Raw genomic sequence first — 14348 nt, 5'->3', positions numbered from 1 at the left:
TTGTTGTCTGGAACACTGTACTCCCTAGATCATTGGGGTATTTTCCTGCCACAAGCGCGTCTCCATAGTTCCTTTTGGTCTCGAGCTTCTCGTGGACCTGGAAGTGGTTCGGACAGGGTTTGAAGTGGGATGTACGACTGTTCTCCAACAAGTTTGTTCGTAGGGCGTCTACGTTGTCGGGTCCTCGTATCCTGTCTATGCATACTTCTCCCACTACCACCCATCCTAGATCGAGCCTTTGAGCGCTTGGGCCGTTGTGGTCCCCGTTTCGCTGTTCGTGGATCTTGTGTGCCCTCATGATGTCCCTGCCAAGTAGCAGCATGATCTGGGCGCCTTCGGCTAGTGGTGGGATCGATCAGCAATAGCTTTTAGATGGGGGTGGTGTCGCGCCACGTCTGGCGTGGGGATCTCAGTCCTATCTTCCGCCATGTGATTGCACTCGATGAGTGTGGGAAGGGGCATGCTCACTTTGCCGTCTATTGAGCATATGGTGTAGCCATTCACTCTTCTCCCTGTAGTCTCCATTCGCCCTGCGCACGTTCTGAGAGTGTAAGGAGAGGCGCTGTCTTGTATGTTAAACATGTCGAAGAATTCTGACCTGACCAGCGATCAGTTGCTCTGGTCGTCGATGATAGCATACATCCTTTTAGCTCTTTGGGGTTGTCCCTCTGGGTGCACTGCTACCAGACATATTTTAGAGCAAGATCTACCGTCGTTTCCTTCTCCACATACCTCTGTGCATTTGGACGCTACCGACGTCGTGGGGGGTGTATCTCCCACTTCTACCTCCCCGCCCTGCTTTGTCGTAGGGTTAGGGGCTTTGCTTGATTTGGGCTTCATAGCTTCCGGGTGTAAAGCGGCTATGTGCCTGTCGCTATCGCACTCTGTGCATTTCATAGCTTCTTTGCAGTCCTTGAATAAATGAGTTGTGGAAGCACAACATTTGAAACAAGCTCCCTTAACAGGGGAGTAATCCCTGTTCAAGTAATGTGCCTTTAATCTGGAAGTGTGGTGGTTAACTGCTGGTAGTCAATTAATAAACACCACCTGCCTGATTGCTTACAAAAGCCTGTCTGTTGAGACCGGAAGTGACTCCTTAGCTCTGACTGAGAGCTGACCTTTGGAGAGACAGAGGAGTGTTCTTGAGACTCCCAGGAGAGTCTGACCAAGAGAACACACATCTCTGGAGCTGACCGGTCTTGAGCTCTGCCCAGCATAGCTGATTGCAAGACACCAAATAAGTCTTCTAAACCTGGATGCTGATATTTTCTGTCCACACACGGGTGCGGTTCCAGGAGAGCAGAGAAGCTTACTCTACAGCAAGAAACAGATAAGACTTTCATAATTAAGAGACTGCTTATATCTGCTTATTTTATGCTATATGTTTTGGGGCTGCGAGACATGCTTGACTTATGGAGTTGTGAATTAATTGCATGGTATTTTCACTAGAGATACTCCCAAGTGAATAGAAGCTTTGTTCCCCCCCCTGTGTTTGGATGATTTCCTGATGAAAAGGAAAAGACACAATAAAGCCTATTATAATTTCACCTTATAAAGTCTCCAATTGTGTACCTCTGTGAACGTCCGTCTACATATGGTGTCCGAGGTGGGACAAGAGGTGTCTTTGTAGTTAAAAAGGACCGGAGATTTGTTCTGTGAATTTTTTTTTATGCTTTTTGCCTACAAGCAACTTAGAAAAAAAAAACCTCATGCAGCAGAGATCAGAGTTAAAGGGACACACCACTGAAACCAAACTGCACTGAAACTTACAAAACCACCGATGGACTCTTTGCCCCAATCCCTAGAGGAGAAAGACTGCTGAAGTAGCTAAACCTTATTTTGCCTATCACAAAGTGTAATATGGTCATTGAAATAGGGGTTTTGCCTTCCAGCCATAGTCAGGGTTCAATAAGTGAGTCAGCCCTTAAAAAGGGATAGGTGTTTGTTGTTTTCAAAAGTTTCGCTGAAGCAGTGAATACAGATGTGACCCACGTGTGGTACTGATTTTGCAAATAAAGGTTGCCACACTGCATAGGGCTACCAGCTGTGAATGGAGTATATGCAGAAAAGTGTGAAAATTGATACAAGACTGTGCTGAAGCAGGGGAATTTTTAGCAAACAAATGCTGAGTGTTGAGTCACCCTGCCGGGAATGAAAGAATGTTTTTTTTTCTGCAAGTAAAAAAGTCTGCCTATATATATCTTGGGAGCAAAAACGGACACCCAAAGTGTGAAGTGTGAATGCCATAATACCCAAAGATGAGACTGAAAATTACTGAACTCAGGCAGAAAACCAAATTCTGTTGCTGAAGCGGAGAGATTGCACCTAGCAAGTAAATGGTGTAGAGCAAATAGACTTTTTTTTTACCTAGCAACTGCACATCTTGTATACCTGATAAGAGAAAATGCATGCACAGTACTGCTGATATTGAAAAAAAAAAAAAAATTCCCAAGAAAGAAAGTCTACAGAGATGCCTGTGAGAGCTACGACCTCTACAAGTAAAATATGCCCATCTGTAGGACTACCACAATTGGGGGTCCTAGCAAATACAGTGGCAACAGCTGCAATAGCGCCTCCTGAGGTCAGGAAGAAAATTACACCTGATAGCCTAAAAATGGAGGACAAGATGCAGCGTTCCTGTAATGAACCCTACCCCACAGAAGGGTGGCCCTTCCAGTCCAATAAAGAGGAAGATATCTCTTACGGGGAACCCGAACCGAGTCACACCCACAAAACACCCAAAGAATGGTGGGGGTGCCTGAACTCGGCACGAACAGAAAAGACCGCTCCCTTTGACGAATATGATCAGCAGGAGACAGAGCGGGAGCAGCAGATCACCCAATATTTCTGTCAGCTAAAGCAACTGCAAGAAAAGCCTGGCGTATATAATGAAGCCGCTAAAATTTCAAATGAAGATGGAGACCCCAATATCCCTGAAGGGACGGTGTCATCCAAATCAAAAAGGAAGAAAAAGAAAAGCGGTTGTTCACTTACCGTGGAAGTAACAGACACGTCCGCAGATTCTGTGGAGGAAAAGGGGGGCAGAGTTGCCCTGCAGTCTAGAGAAAATGGAGAATTCGTCCCGCTGTTAACCCAAGGCAGAAGTTGTGTACCCCAAAGAAGTGTCTGTCCGGTGCCAACAGTGAGGAACCCTCAACCAGTCATCCCAGGGAAGCGGAGTCGGAACCAGTGAGTGATGATCCCTTGATCAGCCCTGAAGATGCCCTGAAAATTGCCAGGCATGACTGTGATATGCTCTGTGAAGAATTGGGAAGGGAGAGAAAAAATAATGCTGAGCTACAGAAGACTGTGCTCGCAATTTACTCTGCGGCCAAGACCGAATTGGAGGATCTCAAGACTGACTAGATACTGCAAAGGCTACTATTTCCGCCATGGATGAAAAGCAGAGCCAATCGGATAAAATGGTGGCTACGCTAAAGCGGAAGTATGAGGAGGCACTGAAGCAGATGACAGTCTTCCAGCAAGAGGTTCACACTCTTCGTATAGAGCTTGATGCCTCACATCATGAGACCAACAGCTGCCGCACAGACCTGGAAGTTTCCAGAAAGGAACTACACAGTCTCACTGAGGAGCTGGACATTGCTAAAGAAACTATTGGTAATCGTGATACAGTTCTCAAAGTCTCTCAGAAGGAGCTTCAGACCCTCAACCTAGAGAAGGAAGTCTCACGCCAGGAGAGAGTCATTCTCAAAGCAGATGTGCGTAAATGGAAGGAGGACTGCAAAGAGGCCCTGAAGAATACAGAGACTGGAAAAGGAGAAAATTCAAGATTAAAAAGAGAAAACTTAAAACTGAAAGAAAAAAAATTTCAGTTGACAGAAGGTCAAGGAAAAGTTTGACGCAGAGCACCGACTGCAGAACCAACTGCAAGGTCTGCGTACACACCTCCAGTATGCTGAGGAGAAGCAGCAAACACTAAAGGAAGAAAAACTGCAGGCTGCTAAAGAAATTCAAGTGCTGCAGGAACGTCTGATGACCCAGTATGTCCCCGCAAAGCAGCATGAGAAACTGAAGGCTACCCTGAGCATCACCAAAGCAATGCTAAAAGCCAAGCTTAGAAGCCAGGTGACCAGGCACAAAAGGGAGCACAAGATGGTCCAGAAACTGAAACAAGTAACTGCGGCCCAAGCAAAGAAGTTCATAGTGCTCCACAATGCAAAAAAAATGTGGAGGCAAGCTCAGAGAAAGCAAAGCATGCAGATAAATTCCCTGAGAAGAGACTTGCAAGACGCACTCAAAAAACAGGGATCTCTCGCAGATAAGATTACAGTCCTACAAGGACAAGTATTGACCCTGACTAAGCATCAGTATCCCACAGCCTCAAAAACCCATGAAGACAAGGGTACAGTGAGAGCTGGGAATACCGCTCATCTGAAAGACAAGGTTGCAAAATTTGAACCACCTAAACAAGCACTAGCAAAACCTTCAGCCACCCAGCAGGAAACAAAAGGTACACGTGCTGAATTAAAACCAGAAGAATCCTTAGCTGATGAAGCTGAAAAGATGGGACATTCTCTGGAAGTGGGTGTGGAATTGCAACTTAATCTAAAAGGGGCTGAACTAGCAACCCCATTGAGTGGGAAAAGGGCGTTTTTTAAACGCTCTGCAATTGCTGCCATACAGTATGCCTACAATAAGACGAGCACCCGACGCGAGGGAAGTCTCATGACCGCGCACGTAGAAAAAAGACTATACTTGGAGAAAGTCCTCCTCGAGTGACTGACGAGTGCTGATCTCAAACGCCTTCAGGAGGAGACACGAATAAACTGGAGAAAGGGCTCCAATCCCAACAGGACTGAGGGTTCTCTTCCTCCATCCACTCTCATTCAAGTCACAGAGATATCTAGAATGAGAGTGGAAGGATGGGCTTTGGCCGTGGCAAGCCCGAGCTTCCCACAAGGAGGTATGTAACAGGGGAGTAATCCCTGTTCAAGTAATGTGCCTTTAATCTGGCAGTGTGGTGGTTAACTGCTGGTAGTCAATTAATAAACACCACCTGCCTGATTGCTTACAAAAGCCTGTCTGTTGAGACAGGAAGTGACTCCTTAGCTCTGACTGAGAGCTGACCTTTGGAGAGACAGAGGAGTGTTCTTGAGACTCTCAGGAGAGTCTGACCAAGAGAACACACATCTCTGAAGCTGACCGGTCTTGAGCTCTGCCCAGCATAGCTGATTGCAAGACACCAAATAAGACTTCTAAACCTGGATGCTGATATTTTCTGTGCACGCACGGGTGCGGTTCCAGGAGAGCAGAGAAGCTTACTCTACAGCAAGAAACAGATAAGACTTTCATAATTAAGAGACTGCTTATATCTGCTTATTTCATGCTATATGTTTTGGGGCTGCGAGACATGCTTGACTTATGGAGTTGTGAATTAATTGCATGGTATTTTCACTAGAGATACTCCCAAGTGAATAGAAGCTTTGTTCCCCCACCTGTGTTTGGATGATTTCCTGATGAAAAGGAAAAGGCACAATAAAGCCTATTATAATTTCACCTTATAAAGTCTCCAATTGTGTACCTCTGTGAACGTCCGTCTACACTCCCCATTCCGAGTAAGTTCTTTTGCTCCTCTATGGGTTTCATCCTGAATCCGATACACTTGTTAAGCGGATGCGGTCTTTTGTGTATAGGGCATTCTTTTTTTTTTTTTTCCACTTTGTTTTTATTAGTTTTTTGTGCATACACATCAAAGAAAACAGGATGTTGTCAATTGTATCAGGTATACACCTAACTTACAGGAATACTTTACAAGTAACGGACGAACATTGGGGGGACCACAGGACAGGACACAGACAGACTGACTACATCTAAGGACAAGGAAAAAGAGGGGGGAGGGGAGGGGGGGGGGTAGGGGTGGAGGGGAGCGGCCTGGGAGAAGCGCTAGGGCATTCTTTTTTAAGGTCCCTTGGTTTGTTGTCCTTGTCTGCCGCCTGGCCGGGACTCGCGTGGGTCGTAGGGGGCACGTCCGTCCTGTGGACAGAGATGGGTGTTCTGGTGTCCTTGTATCTCGCTGCTGACCTTTCGTTCCTCGGGTGGCTGGAACTGGATGTGGTGTGCGCCCCTAAGATGAAGCTGGGTCGTTCCTCGTCTTTGCTGCTTCGCGAATGAAGCTCAAGAAAACTGAGAATGGGGGGTAGGCGACTTGCTTCTCCCTTTTGTATTTGGAGCCTCGTGAAATCCATCTTTCTTGGAGGTTGTAGGGTAGCTTCTCCAAGATGGGTCTCACTCCACGAGCTGAGTCCAAGACGTTGAGACCTGTTAAGGAATGGTCTTTCCTTGCAAACTCCAGCTCTTGCAGCAGGTCTCCGAGCTCTCGTAACTTTGAGTAGTCCTTAGTTGTGATCTTGGGAAAGCTGTCGACTCTTTTGAAGAGCGAATCCTCGACCACTTCAGGGCTGCCGTAGGACTCTTCTAGCCTTTCCCACACTAGGTCAAGACCTACTTGGGGTTGGTTCGCGTTTGCCGCCCGAAGTCTCTTCGCGTGCTCCCTGGATTCGTTCCCCAGGAACTTGAATAGCAGGTTGAGTTCCTCCCTTGCTGAGAAGCCCAAGCTGTTGATTGCGTCTTTGAACGTGAACTTCCACGTCCGGTAGTTCTCAGGGCGGTCGTCGAAGCTGATGAGTCCTGTTTGCACCAGGTCACGCCGGATCATGTACTTGGCTATGTCTGTCAGGCCTGAGGCATCAGCGTGTTGGTCACGTTCTGAGGTAGTTGCTGGGAGGGTCCGTGCGGTCGCCTCTTCCTTGGCGTGGACACGTGGTGGCTGCTGGTCAGTGTGAGGGGCTGTGTTCTCCCGTGTGGGTGTACCTGGATTGCGAGCCTGTTGTGGTGCATCCGTGTGTGCGCTGGCGTGTGGATCACTGTCGTGGCTGTGGCCATCCCAGGCAGCATGTGCCATTGACGGAGCAGCATCTTCTCCTCGTGCACCTAGCAAGTCTTCGGTGTCTGTGGAGTCACTCCATCCGTGTTGAGATGGCGCGCTGGTGTTTACACTGAAGAGGCTCCTTACGTAGTCTTCAGTGCGTTGGATTGGATCCTCTGAGGCGATCCGTCTGTACGGTTGCTCCCTGCCATCCTGTCTTGCGGCTGCTTCTAGGACTTCAGCTTGGGCTATGGCGGTGGCGTCTTCCTTCTCTTGATTTAGGGCCTCTAGGTTAACGTCCACCTCTGTCTTTTTCCGTGCAGTGGCTGCAGCGGCGGTGGCAGCAGCTGTCTGCTCCTCCTCTTCTAAGCGGGCCCTTTCTAGTTTCATGACTGCCTCTTTCCAAGCTAATGCGGCCCTGGCACGTGCGGCCTCTGCGGTGGCTCGTGCCTTGGTGGCGTTTGCGCTTGACGCGTGAGATTGCGCTGATCTTGCTGACCTTGATGAGTGTCTGGATGTGCTGGAGCGCTGTGATGCGGTTTCCAGCAAAAGGTCCTTTCTCCTACTCTCAGCCTCCGTGATAGAGGTTCGCACGCGGCTGTCTCGTGCCAGGTCAATGTTACTCTGTAAGTCTCTTTCTTGCAGGCTTTCACCGGTGTTGGCCCTGGTCAGGTAAGTAATGTATGCCTCCGACAGCTCTTGATAACGCGAGTGATCAGTCCTTAATTGCGTTATTGCCTGCTCGAGCTGTTGCGCATAGTTGCCAACACTAGTAACATTGCGCATTCCCAGTGTCGTTGTTTCCCAGGCCAACTCTAATTTAGCGCGGTGCGCTTCAATGTCAGTCTCATATTTTTCGCGGGCCTTTTGTGTCAGTGTGACTGTCCGTTTGGGCCTTGGGTCTGCCTGCGCCTGTTGCAGTTGCGCGGCGGTCTCTGTGTCAGAGTGATCACTCTCCTGTGTGATATCTGGTGAGGCTCTGAGTTCTGCCATGCTGTAGGTGTGTGTAGGCCTTTAGCCAGTGTGTGTGGCGTGCGGTCTTTTACCTGTGTCAGCGATGGGCGCCTTACTCAGATGATGCCGAGCGGTGTCCTGCAGCGTGCAGCGTAGGGGTAGCTGTACTCACAGGTGTCTGGTGGCTCTGACCCGTGTCCTAGCGGGTGTCCGGTAGCGTGGCCCTTGATGGCGCTAGCCGTGGGGACGTGCACAGGGGTAGGTGAGATGGTGGCTCCACACTATGGAGCTGTGCAGAGGGTGGACTAAAAAAGACAGAGAAGGCGATCAAGGCTCTGTGTGTAAAGTGCACTGTCAGTCTGCAAAGCTGCTGCCTTAGGTGTAGGGTTGTTTGCTGGCTGTGTCCAGTGTAAGCCTGCTTGCTGTTTGTTTTTTGCAGAAAGCTGTAGCTGTTTGCTGTATAGCTGTATAATGCTGCACTTTTGTAGCATGAAGGCTGTGAGTGATAGCTTCAGCGTAGACCTCTAGTACACGGTCTCTCTCTTACTATCCTGAAGCTAGGGTCACGTTTTGCGGTATGAATAGCTTCAGTTAGCTTTAACTCATGTCTTCCCTCTTCCAAAGCATGACAAGTCCTTAATGTCTTTCTTAACTTTATTGCAGGATTAGAAAACACAGGAACATGTAGGTGTAGTGTAGGCAGAGAGTGCTTCTCTATGTGGGATGCTTCTATGAGGTTAGACTACGGTAAGACAGAAAGGCCTTACCAGGGGTGGATGCAGACAGGTCTGTACTCACTGTGATCTTAGGTGGAAAAGGAAGTGAGGGGGATGTGGGTAGCAGGAATAGTCTTGGGACAGACTATCTGGAGACAAACAAGAGGGGAGGGCAGAATAGCCCATTCTGAGAAGAATCTCAGAGGTTGCTGTAGCAACTCACTGGCTGCCTGCTCACAGGCAGAAAGGGCAACATATTGATACATCACACAGGCACAGTGTGTGTGTGGAACAAATGCCTGCAGCTGAACTTAAGGAGCTGACAAGCAGAAGGGGGGTCAGGCAGAAATGTGATCCTTGTTCCATGATAGTGCAGGATACGGATCAGAACCAGCCCAAGCTTCCTCTGATGGTTACACTGCAGGTCAGAACCCGGCCCGAGCTTCCTCTGATAGTTACACTGCAGGTCAGAACCGGCCTGAGCTTCCTCTGATAGTTACACTGCGGGTCAGAACCGGCCCGAGCTTCCTCTGATAGTTACACTGCAGGATACGGATCAGAACCGGCCCGAGCTTCCTCTGATAGTTACACTGCGGATCAGAACCGGCCCGAGATTCCTCTGATAGTTACACTGCAGGATAAGGATCAGAACCGGCCCGAGCTTCCTCTGATAGTTACACTGCGGGTCAGAACCAGGCCTGAATTTCCTCTGATAGTTACACTGCAGGATACGGATCAGAACCGGCCCGAGCTTCCTCTGATAGTTACACTGCGGGTCAGAACCAGGCCTGAATTTCCTCTGCGTTATGTTCTTTGCAGGTGCCCATTCGCTGGCGATGACCCCGTGACCCGGCTATTGCCCCTCCCCACCCCCACGAGTCGCCAACGATTTGCTGTCTCCGCCTTCTCGTTCCTGGGGCAGCCAATCAGATCGCAGGTGAGTCTTTTGACCAATCACTGCCCCTGGGGCAACAGGACCAGTGTCCCATACAAACACCGGGGCTAATTACATCATCCTCATTTATCCTCTCCTATTTCCCCCTCTCCCTCCCTCTCCTCTCTTCTCCCCTCACTCTCCCTCTCCTTCCTCCTCTACGCCTGCCCCCTCGCGCTCTCTTCTCTCCCCCCCCTTGCGCTCTCTTCTCTCTCTCTCCCCCCCCTCGCGCTCTCTTCTCTCTCTCTCCCCCCCTCGCGCTCTCTTCTCTCTCTCTCTCCCCCCCCTCGCGCTCTCTTCTCTCTCTATCTCCCCCCCCTGCGCTCTCTTCTCTCTCTCTCTCTCCCCCCCCCCTCGCGCTCTCTTCTCTCTCTCTCCCCCCCTCGCGCTCTCTTCTCTCTCTCTCTCCCCCCCCTCGCGCTCTCTTCTCTCTCTCTCTCCCCCCCCTCGCGCTCTCTTCTCTCTCTCTCTCTCCCCCCCCCCCTCGCGCTCTCTTCTCTCTCTCTCTCCCCCCCCTGCGCTCTCTTCTCTCTCTCTCTCCCCCCCCCCCTCGCGCTCTCCTCTCTCTCTCCCCCCCCTCGCGCTCTCCTCTCTCTCTCCCCCCCCTCGCGCTCTCCTCGCCCTCTCCTCTCTCTCTCCCCCCCCTCGCGCGCTCTTCTCGCGCTCTCCTCTCTCTCCCCCCAGGTGTATTTTTTCTGCAGTGTCTCGATCTGCCTCCCGTCTGTCTCTGAGACCTGTCTCCCTGAATGTGGCGCTCTCACAAACAGTAAGTAGCTGTCTCTTTTCCTGACATGTCTCTGCTGAAGCTTGTGTCCTGGTCCCTTAGCGCTCTCTCTCTTTGTCAGGAGCCCGGCGCTCTCCCCTGGACGTCTCTCTGCACTTGGTCAGTTCCTACGGCCCTCTCATATTCCAGCAGGAGCAGGGACACTCGGGTAAAGACAGCCAATCACAGCGCAGGGATCTGCGGGGGCCTTTACACCCCCCTCACCTCCTTTCCTTCTCCCCCCTCGCCGCCTCCTTTCCTTCTCCCCCCTCCGTCGCCGCCTCCTTTCCTTCTCCCCCCTCGCCGCCTCCTTTCCTTCTCTCCCCTCCGGCGCCTCCTCCTTTACTTCCCCCCCCCCTCGCCTCCTTTCCTTCTCTCCCCCCCGCTGCCTCTGTTAAAGCGTAGAAATAAAATCAATGAGTCAAGGGTTCAAAGTAACAGGTGAGTTTATCAGCACCATGGCACAATTGAGAAAAGAATTCCAACAAGGAACTCAGGCCTCTGCCGACATATTGCTTGGATCACATTTTTATACATTTCAAAATGAGTAATACACCCCTTAAGGGGGCTGGCTTAGAGATAAATGCTAATATGATGACATACAAAAAATACATATTGGTTGATACATAAATATGCTGCAAACGTTATATTCTTATCGATAATTTACCATAATGTGGGCCTCTTAACCTTGTGACATAAGGGAGTTACTCTGTCCAGCCCTGTGTGTGTACTGTAGTTGTCAGATAACAGATCCTACGGTCAGCAGAAATATCTAATGCAGGAGAAATCGCTTACGAATGCTATTTCAATTTATTACATGTCTTGTAGGAATTACACAAGGGTGGGTTACACCCAGAAGCGATACTCTGCAGAATCAAACATTCACAGTTCATTCATTCACGAATGAAACAAATAAACATTCATATAAGCAAACACTCAGAAAATGGCGGTTTAGGCCAAAATGGAGGTGATGATAGCCACACACATTATCTCAATCTTCACACCTCCTTTCCTCCTCTCCCCCGTCACCTCCTCCTCCTTTCCTCCTCTCCCCCCTGTCGCCTCCTCCTTTCCTCCTCTCCCCCCGTCGCCTCCTCCTTTCCTCTTCTCCCCGTCACCTCCTCCTCCTTTCCTTCTCTCCCCCATCACCACCTCCTCCTTTCCTTCTCTCCCCCCCGTCGCCTCCTCCTCCTTTCCTTCTCTCTCTCCCCCCGTCACCTCCTCGTTTCCTTCTCCCCCCTCGCCTCCTCCTTTCCTTCTCTCCCCCCCCGTCACCACCTCCTCCTCTCCTTCTCTCCCCCCGTCGCCTCATCCTCCTTTCCTTCTCTCCCCCCCGTCGCCTCATCCTCCTTTCCTTCTCCCCCCCCCCCGTCACCTCCTCCTCCTTTCCTTCTCTCTCCCCCCGTCACCTCCTCCTCCTTTCCTTCTCTCTCCCCCCGTCACCTCCTCCTCCTTTCCTTCTCTCCCCCCCCCCCCCCCCGTCACCTCCTCGCCTCTCCAGTGTCCAGCGGCGTTGCTATAGCCCACGCTCTGATGATATATGATAGCTATTAATGGGGCCCTGAATTTGTTTTGCCCGGGGGCCCACGCATGTCTTGCTACGCCACTGCCGGTCTCCCTCTCTCACGCCTCTCTCCCCCTGCAGGATTGGTTGCTCTCCACCCCCTGGCCCCCGTCTTCCTCTGGCTCCTCTGTGCCTCCTCCCTGGCCCTCGCTATGTGCGTCGTCGCTGGCGTGGTCAGATCTCCACTTTCTGCTGCTGGATCCTGGAGCCTATTAATTCTTAGGGGATAATGTCATCCCCTCCCCCCCTGTCTCGCCACCTCCCCCGCGCCCCCCCCCCCGTCTCACCACCTCCCCCGCCCCCCGTCTCACCACCTCCCCCGCCCCCCCCTGTCTCACCACCTCCCCCGCCCCCCCGTCTCACCACCTCCCCCGCCCATCCTGTCTCGCCACCTCCCCCGCCCCCCCATCTCACCGCCTCCCCCGCCCCCCGTCTCACCGCCTCCCCCGCCCCCCCGTCTCCCCGTCTCACCGCCTCCCCCGCCCCCCCCCCCGTCTCACCGCCTCCCCCGCCCCCCCTGTCTCGCCACCTCCCCCATGCCGCGTTCCGCCCCCCTCAGAATCCGGCATTGTCATTTTCCCCATGCTTCCCTCGCTCTCCTGTTGAGTTGAGTATTATTATTATTGAGTATTATTATTATTCAGTATTATTGAGTATTATTATTATTGAGTATTATTGCGTATTATTATTATTGCGTATTATTATTATTGAGTATTATTATTATTGAGTATTATTATTATTGAGTATTATTATTATTGAGTATTATTATTATTGCGTATTATTATTATTGCGTATTATTATTATTGCGTGTGGTTCTGTACTGTCGTTGCTTTATTGTGGGCCGGGCAGCTTGTTCTGTTACTGTCACGGCCTCGGCTCTGCGGGTTTTATTTTGTTTTTGGAAATAAATCTGTTAATAACGAGCTGATGATAAAGCGCGTGATCTCTGCAGACGGTGTTACAGGGCTGAGCGCTCTCCCATGTGACTTTGCATGGTCTGCCTGTTCAGTCCCTGCAGGAAGTGGAACAGGCGTGTGCGTGACATGTCCGTGACAGCTGTATCCATGTACTGTATATACACACACGTGACTTGTGTATGTGATGAGCGTTAATACAGATCTCCCGCTGACCCCCGTATCTCCCGCTGACCCCCGTATCTCCCGCTGACCCCCGTATCTCCCGCTGACCCCCGTATCTCCCGCTGACCCCCGTATCTCCCGCTGACCCCCGTATCGCCCGCTGACCCTCGTATCGCCCGCTGACCCCCGTATCGCCCGCTGACCCCCGTATCGCCCGCTGGCCCCCGTATCGCCCGCTGGCCCCCGTATCGCCCGCTGGCCCCCGTATCGCCCGCTGGCCCCCGTATCGCCCGCTGGCCCCCGTATCTCCCGCTGACCCCCGTATCTCCCGCTGACCCCCGTACAGTATCTCCGTACAGGGCCCTGAAATTACTAATCTCCCCTCAATACGTCACAATTATAACCTCAATTTGCCAATGACAAAAAAGGGGGCGTCCCCTCGCCTGTCATTGTAGCGGAAAATGCAGTTACTCTTCAAAACGTGCGAGTGTGCGAGTGTGCGAGTGTGCGAGTGTGCGAGTGTGCGAGTGTGCGAGTGTGCGAGTGTGCGAGTGTGCGAGTGTGCGAGTGTGCGAGTGTGCGAGTGTGCGAGTGTGCGAGTGTGCGAGTGTGCGAGTGTGCGAGTGTGCGAGTGTGCGAGTGTGCGAGTGTGCGAGTGTGCGAGTGTGCGAGTGTGCGAGTGTGCGAGTGTGCGAGTGTGCGAGTGTGCGAGTGTGCGAGTGTGCGAGTGTGCGAGTGTGCGAGTGTGCGAGTGTGCGAGTGTGCGAGTGTGCGAGTGTGCGAGTGTGCGAGTGTGCGAGTGTGCGAGTGTGCGAGTGTGCGAGTGTGCGAGTGTCCCACGAGGACAGTAGTTCAGATCAACAGAAAAAGAAACGTGTCCAGAACATACAATACAATATAATTCAGACCGTTTCCACGGGAACAGAGCCGGGGGCCGGGGCCTCTGACGCCCGTTAATGGGCCGGGGGGGGAATAAAAATACTATCTTATACTACCTTTATACTATCTACCCTTGGAAGGATCTGCCCCCCCCTTCCTTTATCGCGTTAACGTGAGTTTGCCGCAGTGTAGAGATGAGTTGTGGTCAGGCTGCTCCTAATTGTGAGGGGCAAACACATATCTGACCATGTGCACCCCTACAATCGTGGATTGTTTCGCATCATTGAATCCGTCCCACCAGCGCAGGGATCCACGGAGGACAGTGGGATGTGACGTTGTAGTGTCAGTAGCAGGGGACGTTAGACACAGGAGTCGGATAGATACATTGATACAATCGCACAACCATTCCTCGCTAGACTGGGTTCTATCCGCTAGTCCCAGCAGAATCCAATCCTCTGGCACCTTCCGGACATTTTCAGTGACCATGCAATAGTGTACTGTGTAATTAAAATTAAACCGCCCTAATCAAGCACTAAAGTTCTCCTCACTAGAACATTTAAAAACTTTAACCCA

General features: G+C 51.3%; 1 protein-coding gene across 1 annotated transcript in view; it reads left to right on the top strand.

The window, feature by feature from the left end:
- The window catches only part of LOC142486059 (uncharacterized), a 56042-nt gene extending 43822 nt beyond the window's left edge, over nucleotides 1–12220 (top strand). Inside the window, 4 exon segments of the mRNA XM_075584727.1 lie at nucleotides 9376–9493; nucleotides 10175–10256; nucleotides 10336–10422; nucleotides 11899–12220. Of these exon segments, the coding sequence (XP_075440842.1) occupies nucleotides 9376–9493; nucleotides 10175–10256; nucleotides 10336–10422; nucleotides 11899–12047 (436 nt within the window). The 3' untranslated portion in view covers nucleotides 12048–12220.
- Nucleotides 12221–14348: the final 2128 nt, after the last annotated feature.

The sequence above is a fragment of the Ascaphus truei genome, unplaced genomic scaffold (assembly GCF_040206685.1).
Source record: "Ascaphus truei isolate aAscTru1 unplaced genomic scaffold, aAscTru1.hap1 HAP1_SCAFFOLD_722, whole genome shotgun sequence".
Lineage (NCBI taxonomy): Eukaryota > Metazoa > Chordata > Amphibia > Anura > Ascaphidae > Ascaphus > Ascaphus truei.
This window is presented reverse-complemented; position numbering and strand designations above follow the sequence as displayed.